The sequence below is a fragment of the Peromyscus californicus genome, unplaced genomic scaffold (assembly GCF_007827085.1).
Source record: "Peromyscus californicus insignis strain IS unplaced genomic scaffold, ASM782708v3 Scaffold_4__1_contigs__length_199733344, whole genome shotgun sequence".
NCBI lineage: Eukaryota > Metazoa > Chordata > Mammalia > Rodentia > Cricetidae > Peromyscus > Peromyscus californicus.
In genome coordinates, this window is record NW_026294562.1 from 149502498 (window position 1) to 149518456 (window position 15959).

Here is a 15959-nt window from a genome sequence, read left to right on the forward strand (position 1 = left end):
TTATGATGGCTTGGATTCCTTTGACCAGGGATTGTACAGCTGGATCCTATGGTAGTTCTACTTTCAGGTTTTGTTTGTTTGTTCTATTTTTTAAGGAATTTCATACGGATTTCCACAGTGGCTGCATCAGATTCCTATCCACTATCCTCAATATTTTCCTCCCTCCCTCCCTTCCTTCCTTCCTTCCTTCCTCCCTTCTTTCCTTCCTTCCTATTTCCCTCCCTCCCCTTCTTTCTTTTTATTTCTTAAGATAGGGTGACATGTAGCCCAGATTGGCTTCAGTCTTGTTCTATAGCTGAAAATGACCTGGAACTCTTGATCTGCCTCCCAAACACTGAGATTACACAGTGCACTACTGTATTAGTCAGATTCTCTAGAGTAACAGAACTTACAGAATGAATCTCTCTCTCCCTCCCCATATATAGGAATATATATATATATATATATATATATATATATATATATATATATATATATATATATATATATGAATGAAGGGGATTTATTAGAATGGCTTACAGGCTGTAGTCCAGCTAATCCAACAATGGCTGCCTATGAATAGATGATTCAAGAATCCAGTAGTTCTTCAGTCCCCGAGGTTAGATGTCTCACCTGAACTTCAGATACACTGTAATCCCAAACAAGTAGGCTTTCTTGCCAGTGGAAGAATAGACTTGCTACTGAGGCAAGAGCAAGTAGGCACAAAGCAAAGCTTCCTTCTTCTACGTCCTTATACAGGCTTCCAGTGGATGGTGTGGCCCAGAGTAGATGTGGGTTATTCAGCTCAAAAGACCTGAATAAAAGATGTGGCTTCCCACCTCAAAGATCTGGATTAGAAGTAGATCTTTAAATGAAGCAAAAGTCCCTCACAGGTGTGCCCCTCCATTTGGGGGTTTTAGTTAATTCCAGATATGGTCAAGTTGACAACCAAGACTAGTCACCACAACTATGAAGTCTGGTGACAGCCGTTGTGACCAAGATGGGGCAAGATGTGATCTTGGTTATTTGATTTGCATTTTCCTGACAGAAACATTCTGAACATTTTCCGTATATTAGAAATTCTTAAATTACATTTATTTGTGTATACACGTGGGTGTGTACATATCATGGCATGCGTGTGAAGGTCAGAGGGCCACTTGAAGGACTTAGTGTTCACCTCCCACAAGATGGGTCCTAAGGACCAAACTTAAGTTGTGAGGCTTGGTGGCAGGCACCATTATCCATTGAGTCATCTCACTGACCCCATTTTTCTTATGTATTGGTGATTTGCGATGTTGTTGTGGTTGTTGTTTAGGTCTTGAGATGCAGCCTCACCCTGTAGCCCAGGCTAGCCTCAACCTCCAAATGCTAAGATTGCAGTCATGAGTCACATGCCTGTTGTGGTTGTTGTTTAGGTCTCGAGATGCAGCCTCATCCTGTAGCCCAGGCTAGCCTCAACCTCCAAATGCTAAGACTGCAGTCATGAGTCACATGCCTGTTGTGCACTCCACGTGAGAACTGGTTATTCTGCTGATTTGTGCATTATTGAAAGGAGTGCTTGTTCTTCTGATTATACTTTTGGGGTTCTTCATGTGTTCTGCATATTAATCCCCTGTCAGATGACTGGCTGCAAAGATTTCCCCTCATTCCACAGGCTGTTTTCATGGTGTTGTGTAGCTGTAAGTTTCTCCAGTCCTGCCTGGCCCCGCGGTCGGGACAAATCTCTCCCACCCATGTCCCATAGCCGCGTGGTCCCCAGTAAACACACAGAGGCTTATATTATTCATAAACTATATGGCCTATGACTCAAACTTCTGGCTAGCTAGCTCTTTCATCTTAAATTAACCCATTCCTATTAATCTATCTGTTGCCATGTGGCCGTGACATTACCAGTCTGCTAGCATCTTGTTGCTCCTTTGGCGGTGGCTGGAGTCTTCTCCACCTCTGCCTTTCTTCTTCTTGTCTCTCTCTTGGATTTCCTGCCTGGCTATAAGCTGACTCACCATAGGCCAGAGAAGCTTCTTTATTAACCAATCATAGCAACACATATTCACAGCGTACAGAAAGACCATCCCACAGCAGTGTTGTTTCCCTGCCGTGCAGAAGACTTTCAGATGGACATACTCCACTTCCAGTTATTGATGTCGCTGGCAGGCCCTGAAGTCTTGGCAGATCATCTTGGTCTGTGCCATTCCCTTGAGATGCTTCCCTCTAGGACTTCCAGTTTCCCACATTGAAGTCTTCTATGAGTTGTCAGTTGCTTTGTGTGCAGCGCGAGAGACAGAGATGACTCTCACATCCGTCCCTCTACACGTGGATATCCAGTTTCCCCAGGTCGTTTGCTGGAGTCTGTCTTTTCTTCTGCATGTCCCTGTGGTGCGTCTGTTGGGAATCAGGTACTGTGGCTGTGTGGGCTCATTTCCGGGCCCTCTGTCCTGTCCCATCTGTCTAGGTATGCCAATAGCTTGCTGGCTTTTTTTTTCTTTCTGTGACTCTATGGTGCAATATGAAATCAGATATGATGATTCCTCCAGCATTACTCTTTTGTTCAGGATTGTTTTGGCTTTTCTGGATCTTTAGTATTTCCATATGAGTTTCAGGAGCATTTTTTTCCTTGAGAAATACTGATTCTATAGAGCCTCCGTTAGGTTTGCTTGTTACATAGCAAAAACTGACGTATACAGTCTCTCAGGAAGCTGACCAAGAGGAATGTGACAGGAGAGGGCAAAGCCAAGGTCCCCATTCAGGAAGTTCCTACCCTGGGCACTGTAGTCAGCTGAGATCCTTCCAAGGAGCTTCAGGCCCGGGCAGCATTTCAGCTAATGTGCTCTTCCTGAACAGCCTCACCTGAGTACAGCAGGAGTCTCTCTCCAAGTGTTACTGTAGCTCGAGGCTCTTCCCACTCAATCTCTCCTAGTTCCTTCCTCCTCCGTTCGCCAGCCTGTACTGTGAGCTGAAGGCCTCCCCTCCTGCTTGTCCTCCTCTGTGTCTTCCAGAGAAGCACCCCTGAAGCACTTGTACTTCCGACTCCATCTCGGTAGCTGTTTTGCTGAGGGCCCAAAGCCATACAGCAGAGACCGAAGAACTCCATGGAAAGATTTGGCTCAGTCCTGACTACCTCAAGATGGACAGTGGTAGTTTTTACCTGGAGAGGGCGGAGAAGAGTTTTTCAACTGATTTCAAATCGGTCTCTGGATGGCTTCTCATGAGGGCACACTGTAGAGGAAGAACTTGGATAGTTTTCATGCTCCCCCCCCCAAGACAGATGGGAAACTAAGGTTATGGCAGAAAGTGAACCCAAAACAAACTGTCCTGCAAGTGTATGGCAGGTGTTTGGTTCTCTCTTAGTTACCATGATATACCTCCCCTCCCCTCCGAGTTATAACGCCATCTGACCAGAGCTGGAATTGGCCAGTTGGAAATAAAGAGCAGGCAGGTAGAGCTATCCCGATTCTGGTTGGCTTTGGCTGCAGGAAGATGGTCTGGGAGGAGTTTGAGGCATGCTCACACTGCAGCAAATGAGATGGCTTCATGCTGGGGAGGCTCAGAGCTAACACAAGAGAGTTTCCTTGAGCCCAAAGTGGAAGAGCTGCTGGCGTTGACCTGTACAGTCTGCTCCTCAAGTGGGTCATGGGGGTAGATACGCATGGTCTCTGTGAGGCCCTGGGTCAGGATGCACTTCCAAGGAAAAGAGTTATCAGTGGGCTACTAATGCCATAGACAGACAGACAGCCTGATTAGGAGTGTGAAGAGACAGAGCGGGGTTCCTCTTATTTCTGAGAAAGGAACAAGGTCCCATGTCGCATAAGTAGACCATAGGATGTAGTTGCAGGCTGCTTGTCCCTGGCTGCTGTGTGTCTTTTGCATGGGATGGTCACCGGCAGCCCTCAGCTTCTGGGGGGACCCAGCACACTTTTGAGGGAGTCAGAACTAAGGCATCGAAGCGGATCGCTTGTCTAATTTCTGCAGCAGTGAGGACCGCAGAGGCACCAAGCTTCTGAGGCAGGGAGACTGAAATGAGCAGGGTCTGAGCAGGGCCTGACCTGGGATCCAACATCCAGTTCACGACCACCAGGACCTGGGAAGAATCAAGGTGAGGCAGGAGTCACACCTGGACTCAGGTACCCTGCTCCTCATTCACTTCAGAACGGGGCCTCCAAGACTGGGAGGAGAATGGAGGGCATGCAGTGCCCCAGGTAGAGAGGCTGCCAGTCTCAATTCCTCTCCTGGTTCCTGCCTCTGCTCTCCACTGTTCCGCCTCTCACACTCCTTTGGAGCAGGAATAGAACTCTGGTTCTTCAGACCTGCAGGAGTCTGGGGACGTGGAGACACGGCTAATGTGCAGAATTCACGTCTTCTTTCTCAGTCACCTGCATGCATGGGTAAAACCAACTGTAAGACACTGTGACCTTGGAAATCTGGGGACCCTGAGACCTGTGGGGAGCCACAGACGCGTCCCCCTGGTGGCAGCAAGCTCCCCGGGAAGATGTCAAGAAGGAACTCAAGAGAAGGATAAAACTGGGAAGAGGCCACCTGCGGGGGGAGAGTGGGTGCTGTGTAAGCCTGGGTGTCATCTCAGAAGGGACACCCGCTGCAGATGTCAATCCCCAGTGTCAGGCCTGGATGGGTTCCCAGTATACTTTGCCAGTTCATTTTCAGACCAACGAACAGTCCCCAAGAGGAAGAGAGCAGCCTGGCTTCCCTCCCCTGCGCAACTGAGACCTGATGCTCTGGACATGTGACACACTTGATGAGCTGGGGACCAGGCTGCACTATTACCGCTTGGCTTGGCACACAGTAGACCCAAAGGCCGAGAAGAGAGAGGGTCTCCATGCAAGCGGATCAAAGGCCAGTGAGGTCCCTGTGATGGCATGGGTATTTTGGAAATAACCGAGACTGTCGCTTAACAAAGTGGCCCTGCTGCTGCTTTCAAATCTGGGAGTTCCAGGCTTCCCTGAGCACATTTTCTGTCTAATTCTTGAAGTCTGGCTATGTCTTCAAGACTTGAATTTTCTAGTTCCTCTCTGAGCCAATTTGTTTGTTTGTTTGTTTTGGTTTTGTTTTTCAAGACAGGTTTTCTCTGTGTAGTTTTGATTCCTATTCTGGGTCTCTTTGTGTAGACCAGGCTGGTCTCGAACTCACAGAGATCCACCTGGCTCTGCCTTCCAAGTGCGGGGATTAAAGGCGTGCGCCACCATCACTAAATTTTAAGGTTTGGACTCTCACAGTGGAAGTCAGATCTGAGCGCTTGTAGATCTCTGTGACCAGCAGGTGGCACCATAGCCTCATTCCTACGGGCTTCAGGCTATCACCGGTGGTTTATCTGGGAGTTGGGAGGAAGGGACTCCCCCGACCGGACGGATGCTGCTACTCAGCAGATTTTATTAGTGACTCCAGCTCCTCCCCATGGCCTTCGGGATAGCTAAACTGAGTCCCAGAAGGGACGCTGCACCTGGTTCGTTGCCCCCAGCCCTAAGGAGATTCTGAGGGTTTTTCTTTTTTAAACCTTTACTCCCTCTCTAAATTGGAAGCAGTCAGTTCTGCTAAGAGGGAATCAGCGCTGCGGTCTGTGTGTGAATGGAGGAGGGCAAGGGGAGGGTAGTTTAGAGGTCAGATGCCTGCCTTTGGAGCCTCCTGCGGCAGACCCTCCCTGACCTAGGGGCAGCCATCTTTAATGTCACTGTAACTGTAGCCCTGTTTGTGGTCATGTGCACAGACCATCCATCCACCACTCATTCTTTCCCGGAGCAGTCACTGGGTCCCAGATGCCGACTTGGCATTGACCTCGAGGAGACATGAACTTAGGGATGGGGAGGCAGACCCTTAAACACAGGCAAAGAAGTCGGCCCATGGCATCGAGCAGAGAAGGGCATCTCTCTCCAGGGACCGTCAAGGAGAACCACTGGCCTGGGGTTTTATGGATATCAGCAGAGGAGGCCACCCGTGATGAGGAGATAGGGAGCTAAAAAATACTGCACACAGTAGTGAATGATCACAACCCTTCTCAGGCCACTTGGGTGGCTGTGGGGCAGGTGACCAGCAGGTGGACTGTACTGAGGGGGGCAGAGACAAGGAGACCAGTCCCGCAGTCCGGGTGTGAGCTGGGAGGGGCGCCACGCAGGGAGTGAGACCAGGCGGAGAAACAATAGGTTTCTTACAGTAGGTTTAGTGAGTTTTCCCATCACGTGGTGAGTTCAGCAGCAATCACAACAGTTAACATTTATTGAGTACTTGTTATAGACCAGGCACTTCTGAAGCATGTTACATGTGCTTTCACCTGCTCCCGACTCAATGAGGTAGGGCCTATTAACATGGAGGAGACACCTGAGTCTCAGAGCTGTACGCCTGGAGTCAGGATTTGAGCCAAACAATACCCTAGTTAGAGCCCACGACCTCCCTGCCCCTCCCCATGGGTACCGCAGCCTTACAGCAGAGTGTCAGGAGGGAGGCCAGGCCCTCGCCTATGATGTCTGCTGGAGGTCAAATGGCTGAGACAGCCAGACAGACTGAGAGTTAGTTAGTAAAGGGAAAAACCTGAGGGGGAAGGATGGAGTCCTCCTGAGGCAAGGGGAGAAGAGCCAGCGTGCCTGTCCTCCCTGCCAGGGCTACGTCAGGTGGCAGATGCTGGCAGTGCCCTGTTTTTTCCAGCATCCTGCCCACTGCCTCCCCACAAGAAAAGCCCAGAGTTCAGGTCACAGACAGGAGGCTTTATTGACAATGGGGCAGTGGAGTTCTGGGCAAGGACATACGGCACTGCTCTGAGAATCCAGGCTCATGTCAAGCCCAAGGGCCTCTGCCTCGGGGACCTCTCTTCACTCATCACTGAACTTTCCAGTATTTCTTTTTCTAGCAACGGAGACAAGCCATCCCTACCCACCAACATCCTCCAGACAAAGTGACTCACAGCTACCCATGGGGAGCCAGGAGCAGAGTTTTGCCTGAAGTGAGTTTTGTATGGCAGGCACAGGCCCCTTCTCAGCCTCTCAACCAGGCACCTCAGTGTTTGCCCAGCACCCCAATTCCCAGCTTCTCAGGGTGGCGACAATATGAGGCAGAAGGCTGGAGTCGAGGCTGAAGGACAGGGACACCTCGTGTCCCCTGTCATTTTTCTGCAGCTTTGTCCCCTTCTGGCACAAGTCTGCCCTGTGAGGGGAGCCTAGCAAACATATCCGGCCTGTCTGTGCGGCCCTCGGCTCCCATGCTCTGACACCGACCTCCTCCCCTGACTGGCAGGATTCTTCAGCTATCACTTTGACAAAGCATGAACAGAGCTGGAGGCTGGCCAGGTATTTCTTAGTGGCTACAGAAACAGCAGTAGACGCCCAACTCGGGGGTTGCTTTTCCCCAGTTACCTGTCTGCTGTGGCAGGGTGAATCACGAAGGCCCAAGACTGGCTTTGAGACCTTAGCTTTAGGAGCCCTGAACCTTCTCTAGCCTCCGCAACAGTGGGCAGGGAGACAGGGGAAAGCCGGTCCTGAGCCGGGCCTGGGAGGAGCAGGAATAAAAATAACCCGGTACAGGCTCCTGCTGGGACCAGAAATAGCATGGTGACAAGTGCCTTGTAACACCCCAGGCACCCAGCAGCAGGGAGGTTGAGCCAGGAGGGTCTTGTCTCACACCAGACCCTCACCTGGCCGAGGGGCTCGCACCCCATCCACTCTACATACCATACTTTACTCTCCATGTGCTCACCTAAGTGAGTAGGGGCCTGAGGGACCGCAAACTCAGGACAGGGAATCCGGAGAGATGCTAAACTTGGGCTTGGCCTTCGCCACAGCCACACTGCGCTTGCGCAGGGGCCCTCGCGCAGAGGCGAGGGTCAGGGCATCCAGCAGGCTGCGGTCCTCATCAAGCTGGCGAGCTGTACAGAGTGGTGTGGGCACTTTAACGGTGTTACCAAATTTGGAGTAGTCCACAGAATAGCGGCCGTCCTCCTCGGCCACAATGGGGACGAAGCGTTGCCCCCACAGAATCTCGTCAGCTAGGTAGGAGGTGCGGGCCTGGGTGGTAATGCCTGTGGTTTCTACCACGCCTTCCAGGATGACAATGATCTCCAGGTCTTGGTGGTGGTGCAGGTCACTAGGAGCCAGGTCGTAGAGAGGGCTGTTGGAGTCGATGACGTGGTAGATGATGAGCGGGGCCACCAGGAAGATGCTGTTACCACCCACGCCATTCTCCATGGGGATGTCCACCTGGTGGAGAGGCACGACCTCACCCTCGGGGCTGGTGGTCTTGCGCACCACCTGCATGTGGATGGTGGCGCTGATGATCATGCTCTTTCGGAGGTCCCCCACGCGAAGCATGAAGCAGAGGCGGCCATGGCGCAGGGTGATCACAGCATGCTTGCTGAAGATCAGGGTTTCTGCTCTCCGATGGGCCTGGGCTGTCTTCATGAAGATGCAGCCCAGCATGATGGCGTTGATCATTAGCCCTACGATATTCTGCACGATGAGAATAAGGATGGCCAGGGGACATTCTTCCGTCACCATGCGCCCACCGAAACCAATGGTCACCTGAACCTCGATGGAGAAGAGGAAGGCGGATGAAAAGGAGTGGATGCTCGTGACGCAGGGCACAGCGGTGCCCTCTCCGGGGGCCAGGTCGCCGTGGGAGAAGGCGATGAGCCACCAGACCATGGCGAACAGCAGCCAGCTGCACAGGAAGGACATGGTGAAGATGAGCAGCGTGTGGGGCCACTTGAGGTCCACCAGCGTGGTGAACACATCCTGCAGGAAGCGGCCCTGCTCTCGAATGTTCTTGTGGGCGACGTTGCAGTTGCCTTTCTTGGACACGAAGCGGGCCCTCCTCTCCCGAGCACGGTACCTGGGCTCTGTAGGGTCCTCTGCCAGCCGGGTCAGCACATATTCCTCAGGGATAATGCCCTTTCGGGACAGCATGGCTCCGTTGGCCCCAGGAAGGGGCTTCTCCCATGGGGGGCACTGCGCTGACTTGGCCTACGGCCTCTCTGTGGGACCCCCCTCTTAGAGCTCTCTCCTCGGGCTACCCTAAACTTGGACCAACCTTCGCCTGATATGCCCCCAGCCGGATCCTGCTTCTCCTTTACACCAGCTTCAGAAGCCGGCTCCACCTGCTCAATGCTTACTGAGCCCCCAACCCAGCCTGCGCTCTGCCTGGCCCTGGATCCCGGCTCAGCTATCTACCACCACCCCTGGACCTCCTCTGAACTCCCTTTCCCTGGTCCAGCCTTTCTTCTCAAAATACCTCAGAACTTATCACCTCCGGGTCTTCCAGTTCACCAGCCCTCACTCGATCCCCGCTGATCTCCGGCCTCACCCACTCTGCCCGCCCTGTCCGCCCCCCAAGCCCCAGCTTCACTTCTTGACCCAGTCTCCCCTCCAGGTGTGTCCCGGATTTCCCACCCACCCCTCCCCTAGCGCCCCCGCCGCTCTCCGGATGCTTCTCCAGCTCTCGTCCTCTCTGTCTCCTTGGGATCCCGCGCCCTTCGAGTCACCCCGCAACCGGCTGCGCTGGGGATCCCCTCGCCCCCCGCCGCCCAGGCCCCGCTGGCTCCGGGTCGCGGCCTCCCTGCTGCCCTGCCGCCCGCCCCGCGGTCCCCACCGCTGCGTCCCCGCCCCGCCTGTCGCCGCCGCACCTGCTCCTGCTGCTCAAGCCGCGGCCACCTCCCTGCCCCCTCCCACTCCGGTGCTCACTCCCGGCCGGCTTCCCGGGCGTGTGTCTGTGTGTGCGACGGTCCTCGGGCGCCGACCCGTGCGCGGTGGGGGTGGGAGGCTGCGGGCGGGGGGCTCCCGGGAGCAAGTGCAGCCTCCGCCGCCAGGGGGCGCCCGATGGCCTCCCGAGCGGACGACTGGGGCGGGCCTGGCCGTAAGCCCCGCCCACAGAGGACTCTGGTCCCACCCTCGCCTGCTGTCATCCTCAGCCCCGCTATAGGGCTTTCTTCAAATGGATGGCTCCCAAGAAGTTCCTTTTGTGAAATTCTCTATGTCCGGCTCAGCAGCCGCTGGATCCCTGACTTCTATTTCCCCCGGTCCGTAGTTGGGTCATACCTGCCTCTCACGCAGCACTCGATTCCCAGGGAAAGTAGGCAGTGAGAGGTTTCACCATCGATCCTGGGGCTGGTGAGATAAAACATTAGCCTCAGGACTGCTCAACTGGCGATTCTTCCATTTGGGGGTTATTCTTGACCCTACATTTGTCTATCTATCTATCTATCTATCTATCTATCTATCTATCTATCTATCTATCTATCCTTGAGACAGGATTTCTTGTAGCCCAGGGTAGCCTCAGGACTTCTCAACTGACAATTCTTCCATTTGGGGGTTATTCTTGCTGCTACATTTATCTATCTATCTATCTGCCTGTCTGTTTATCCATCATCTGTCTATTTATTTATTTGCCTGTTTACCTATTTGAGACAGGATTTCTTATAGCCCAGGGTGGCTTCAAGGTGCTATGTAGCAGAGGATGACCTTGAACTTCTGATCCTCCTGCCTCCACATCCAGAGTGCTGGGATTGCGGTGCAGAACAAGGCCCTGTCTGCCACCCCTGAATTTTAAGAGGATCGGTTCTGCCAGCATTCACTTTGCACTCTGTATGGCTTCACCCTGATTTCGTCCTCTTTAGCCCTGGGGTGTGTGTGGGGGGGGATCTGGGCCTGAGCAGCCATTTTAGGGCTAGCTTGGGCACAGAGTGGGTGGCCCAGGTTATTGTCAAGAACAGTGTTGAGGTTTCCATCGCAGATGCTACCCTAGAGTGGCCCCTGAAGGTTGCTGGGCCACCTGTAATGTAATGGCCTGCTCTGGGGCTCAGATCCTTTGAGACAAACCCCTGCCCCCTGTGTAGCTTGAGTGAGGGCTTGAGGCAGGGGCTAGAGTGATAGTGGTACCGGGAATTCGGGCCACCATGGAACATTTTCACACTGAGTAGAGGACTTTCAGAGAGAGTTGTCCTTCCTTCTCTCCAAATCACCTATAGGTTGAATGGACCCTGCTACAAAGAGGGAGTGAGGTCACTACTACAGTCATGGGCCTTGTGCCTAAGGCAGGGAACATAAAACAAGTTGAGTAGAGAACAGAAGTTCAAGGACACAGTTACACAAGAAATCTCTGAGGCCACTTCAACTTTTAGCCATCAAAAAAGGACCATGGGAGGGCTCCAGGGATTTTGGACATCTTTGCAGAAGTCCCTGGGGGTAAAGGAGGAATGACTGGTAGGTTTGCTTGGCCCACGGGTAATACCAGGATAGAGCAGAGCAGAGGCAGGCTTTGATTGACATGTGCAAGAGCCTGTTCTGATAACAGTGACCGGAGACGGGCCACACGGTGCAGATACAAGTCTGAGTTGGTGGACCGCCAATTGGATCATGATGGAGGAATTTGGACCAGGATGGCCTTGGGCATGCTCTTCTTCTGCTGCTTCCTTAGGGTGTGGAGTCCTTCCCTGGCAGGGCAGAGTCCCTTAACCCTCCCTGTGTCTGTTCCTGGAAGTCCAGAGTGGAAGGACCTGCTGGGCCCACAGAGGCAACTTAGGGCTGGAAAGGCAGGCCCTGTCCTTCAGTATGGCCTTAGCTAGTCGCTGCCCCAGGAGGAGGAGGCTGGGTGTCTTGTCCAAAGGGCTCAGCATCCTGTCTGATTCCCCATCGCTCACAGCCACCTCCCCACACTGTCCTTGTCAAGTCCTTTCCCCCAGAGGCCCATCCCACACGCACGGTCCTAACATTAAGGGTCTTCGGTGCCTCCCTACTGCCCGTATCCCCTCCACACCCCCACATGAACCACTCGGCACACCCACTTCCCGTCATTCCTTCACTCTTGCTGCAGGATCCCTGCCTTTCTCTCCACCCCTCTGTCTTTCTGATTATCTAATTTCTTCCCTCCTACTTCCAACACGAATCCTGCCTTTCCCAGGCAGCCTGCCAGGCTGAGCACTCCCTTGAGTTCCTCTGGCTCCTGTGCTGGGCTCCCTCCGGTGACTGGTGAACTTTCCCTTATCTTATGGTGCTCTGGCCCTCCTGCAACCCCAGGGTCTCATACCCCAGACAGTACTGTAGACAGTACACAGCTTATAGCCAAATGATATGTAAATGAGCACCTGCCATTTCTTGGTGGAGAGGGTTCCATTCCCGTCCCCTGACACAAACAGGGTTGGGACAAGCTGTTGTTTTGGTCTCCTGGTGCCTCTGGTCCCTGGCATCTCTGGCCCACCACCTGGCTGACTTGTACAGGGACTGCTCAGCGACCACCCTCCTCCCACTTCCGAGTGCTTGTGGGGTGGAGGAGGGAGGCGGAGATAGTAGAATGAGGTCCAGGCCTAACCAGCGGAGTATTCCAGACCTCTGCCAGATGACTGGGTGGGGGTGGGGGTATGAGCAGGTGGGCCACTGAGATCCGGTGCTAGGACTGTATTGGAGTATTGGGAAAGAAAACCTCCTTTTCCTCCTGGTTGCTCCAGGACAGGATGCAAGCTAAAGCTACTACTAGTCATCTGTCACCAGACAGAGAGAAAGGAAGTGGGATTCAGAAATGGAGGCACCATCCTGATGTCAGGAACCGGGAGTAGCATTCCTCCTGGTCACTTCTGGTCAGTCATATATACCACAGCGGATTCATGTTCTTGTTTAAGCCATGGTGAGTTCCTGTTAGTGGAGATGCTGGGTGCCAGACCCCACGATTATAACCCAGGCGAGCAGGACAGAGTCCCAGCTGGATGGAGACCTGCTCCTTTCTCTGATGGGGCCGTCACTGAGTCATTACCACCCTTGCTGTGGACTGAATTCCATCCCTGAATTCACAGGAGGCAGTCCCCAGCTACATTTATTGGGGGCCAGGGCCCATGAGGAGGTAATTAAGGTTCAGGGAGGGTGTGAGTGGGAGCTAATCCAATATGACTAGTGACTTAGAGGAAAACACAGAGGGGTGTGGAGAGGGGGGAGGGGGACTGAGAGGCGGTGAGGACACAGGAAAAACCAAAGCAGCCAACACCTTGATTTTGACTCTCAGCCTCCAGGACAGGGAGAAACACATTTTTGCTGTGAAAAGCCACCCAGACTATGGCATTGTGTTACGGCAGCTGGAGCTGCCTGCCACAGGTCAGGAACACGGTTTTGCCTCTCTTCACACGGCTTCTTCACGTTTGCTTGGTTCCAAAGGCAGGCTGGTTCCCTGCACTCACAGGGCACCACTGCCCCTTCTACAGAGCCAGGGCCTCCAGTAGCAAAGAATTAATTTATTTACAAGTGATTTACAGTTAGAAATCCTAGGCAAGCAAGTGATGTGTGGGGTGGCACTTTGGCGCCGGCAAGTCACTTGTCCGCACGGACAAAGGAGGCGAACACGCTGTCCTTCTGGCTGAGAAGCGTCTCCGGCTTGTCAAACTCCAGGATAGCACCTCTCTTCAGGACCATCACCAGGTCTGCACTTAGGATGGTGTGCACACGATGCTGGGTGGGTATGAGGGGCTGCTTAGCGTGGTGGCAGGAGGGCCGAGGAGCCCTGTGCTCCCCAAGCCTCGAGGAGATTCGTGACTCTGCCCCACTCTCCACTTCTTTTCTTGGAGCCCTGACAGACTGGAGGCTAACTATATAGTCAAGGACAAGCTTGAACTCTGCTCGCCCTTCCCGAGTGCCAGGATTACAGGGCCACCACCACACCCCATCCCTGCGGTGCTGGGGACTGGCTCCGTATCTGCAGGAAAGCACTCTTCACAGCCCGGCTGTGTCCTGTCTGAGGTGCCGGTTCCAACCTGGGGTGGCTGGGCCCCAAAGCCTCTACCCTTCTCTCCTGGATCAAGCTTTAGCTCTGCCCCGATCACCAGGCTTTAAGACTTAGAGACTCTTTCCCCAGGCTCCCACTTTCAATGAGAAGCAGCCCCCAGCCTAGCTCACAGGGTTTTAGGGAAGGATGTATCTTGGAATCCAGAGAAATTGGGGCAAGTCATGAGGCAAGTAAAGGTGTAACTCTCTAGACACCTCAAAATTCTGCTCTGCCCTCCTGCCACCCTCTAGAGTCCCTGTCGTGAGTACTCTCGGATCTTTTCCTGCCTACAGCAATCAGTCCGCTGGCCCCAGAGGTGAGCTTTCCTCCACACACTAGCCAATGGCCCCTTACCGCGATGGTGACCACCGTGCGGTCTGCGAAGGCCGTCATCACCACCTTCTGGAGGATGTTTTCCTGTCAGGGGGAGGGAGGTAGTTGGTGGCTCATCTGCTCCGTGGATGGGGTTGGGGATGGTTCTGGGAACACGGGGCCCAGCTCCCATCCACCCCAGCTCCTAGCTCTACGCCCAGCTTCTCTCTGGCTCTAGTCCCAGAGGACTGACCGGGCTCTCGACACTCAAGGGCTGGACTTGCCTTTGCCACATAACCCTTGATGTGACTGTCAACCTGAGGCTTAAGACCAACTCTATACCAACTGCTCCCTGACCTGCCGGCCCAGGACCAACCGTAGCCATGTCGATGGAGGCAGTTGCTTCGTCCATGATGAAGATGCTCGTCTTCCTCACAAAGGCCCGAGCTAGGCAGAACAGCTGCCTCTGGCCCTGGCTAAAATTCTCCCCTCCTTCTGTGATGATGGCATCTGGAAGCAGACACAGGAGGGGCAGGGCCCAGTTAATTCTGGCTGTGAGTAGAGTAGTCCGTGGCTTGTGAGTTGTAAGGGGGTAGATGCACAGGGCCCACGTGTGTGGCTGTCAGTGTGTGTGCAGGAATGAGGTATCTGATACAACAGGGCTTCCATTTGCATGGAAACAACATGCGGTGGCCATCCTGGTGCTGTGCACTTCTGGGGCCCTGGGCAATCCTGGTGAAGCCTGGGCCAGAGGATGAACCAGTGATGTCAAAGCTGGTCTAGCCCCGCCCCCCCCCCCCCCCGTGCCTACCCCATGGCTCTGACTGACCCTGGACTGGAGCAGCATCTTCTCCATAGGCTGTACGATGAATGTCTTGTAGCTGTGTCCACTATGACTCCCCCAGGGCAGGCCTGAAGATACACTGTGGTGTGGGGGACCTGCAATCTATCTCCCAGGGACCCTGAACGTCCCTCTGTGCCAGACTCTGAGCTAGGTGAGTTGTGTGACCAGAGGCAAACTGTTTTGACCTCTGAACCCTGCATGGTGAAAGGCGGGACTACACCGTCACTGAGTTCTAGCTAGATGTGGGGCTCCAAACTCGGGGCTCGTCTTAGCTATGGGTGGGAAGCCTGCCCCGCCAAACCCATCTGGTGCGAGGATCAGTCACCCAGGCCTCCGGGCAGCGCCTTCACCACCAGCTTCAGCTGGGCGATCTCCAGAGCCTCCCACAGGGTGCTGTCTGAGCATTTCTTCTCTGGGTCCAGGTTGAATCTGGGGGGAGGCAGAGGGAGCCCTCAGGGAGCAGGGTTCTGCCTCCACCCACAGGGCAGGGCTTGTGGAAGCGTGCTGGGAAGGGCACACTGAGGAGGCGGCAGCCAGTGGAGCACTCGGAAGAGCTGGCGCGGGGGGTGGGGTGGGGGACCCACAAGTGCCTGCTGCAACCTAGCGAAGAAGACTGTGAAGGTGACCTTCCTCTGAGACCTCCCCATCTGTGCTCAAAGCTGGCCCGGGTCGAGAGTGCAGGCTCTCACCGGATGGTGCCACTGAAGAGGACGGGGTCCTGTAGGATGATGGACAGGCGAGAGCGTAGTGTGTGCAGCGGCAGCTTGGCGATGTCAATGCCATCGATGATGATGCGCCCTGTATGGTGATGATGTCATAGGTCAAGTGCCACCAGGGTGGGAGTGGTGCTGGGACAAGATCCCAGCGAGGATACAGAAATGCAATGACGGTCACGGGGTTTCCTGTGACATTCCCAACCAGAGGCCAGGGCTGAGGTCTTGCCTGGTGGCTGTGGGCACATACATACGTACATGCGTGGCAGCTAACACACAAATCACCTTCAAACATATCCACCATTCGGAAAAAGGCCAGAGAGAAGGAGGACTTCCCGCTGCCTGTGCGGCCGCAGATCCCAATCTGGAAGCAGAGAAGC

The 15959-nt window shown here is 53.9% G+C and overlaps 2 protein-coding genes across 9 annotated transcripts in view; both read right to left on the reverse strand.

Annotated features, from left to right (window-relative positions):
* Positions 1-1050: 1050 nt before the first annotated feature.
* Kcnj11 (potassium inwardly rectifying channel subfamily J member 11) lies at positions 1051-9337 on the reverse strand. 2 transcript variants are annotated; one of them, XM_052712289.1, is made up of 2 exons: positions 7672-9337; positions 1051-4057 (listed from the first exon to the last, which is right to left on the reverse strand). In XM_052712289.1, the coding sequence occupies exon 1, from the start codon at positions 8874-8876 to the stop codon at positions 7704-7706; it is 1173 nt and encodes a 390-aa protein (XP_052568249.1). In that variant the 5' UTR covers positions 8877-9337; the 3' UTR covers positions 1051-4057; positions 7672-7703. The 2 variants fall into 2 exon arrangements, with proteins under 2 accessions (XP_052568249.1, XP_052568247.1); XM_052712287.1 differs by lacking the exon at positions 1051-4057 and adding an exon at positions 4064-4349.
* A 3826-nt stretch (positions 9338-13163) lies between these two features.
* The window catches only part of Abcc8 (ATP binding cassette subfamily C member 8), a 71680-nt gene continuing 68884 nt past the window's right edge, over positions 13164-15959 (reverse strand). For 6 of the 7 annotated variants that reach the window (XM_052762548.1, XM_052762547.1, XM_052762546.1 and 3 more), the window contains 6 exons: positions 15865-15943; positions 15556-15664; positions 15192-15295; positions 14399-14532; positions 14065-14127; positions 13164-13397 (listed from right to left, as the gene is read on the reverse strand). In XM_052762548.1, coding sequence (XP_052618508.1) covers positions 13260-13397; positions 14065-14127; positions 14399-14532; positions 15192-15295; positions 15556-15664; positions 15865-15943 — 627 coding nt within the window. In that variant the 3' untranslated portion in view covers positions 13164-13259. Of the gene's footprint in view, positions 13398-14064; positions 14128-14398; positions 14533-14851; positions 15296-15555; positions 15665-15864; positions 15944-15959 lie in introns of those variants that run through there. The other variant, XR_008223129.1, reaches the window with a different exon arrangement.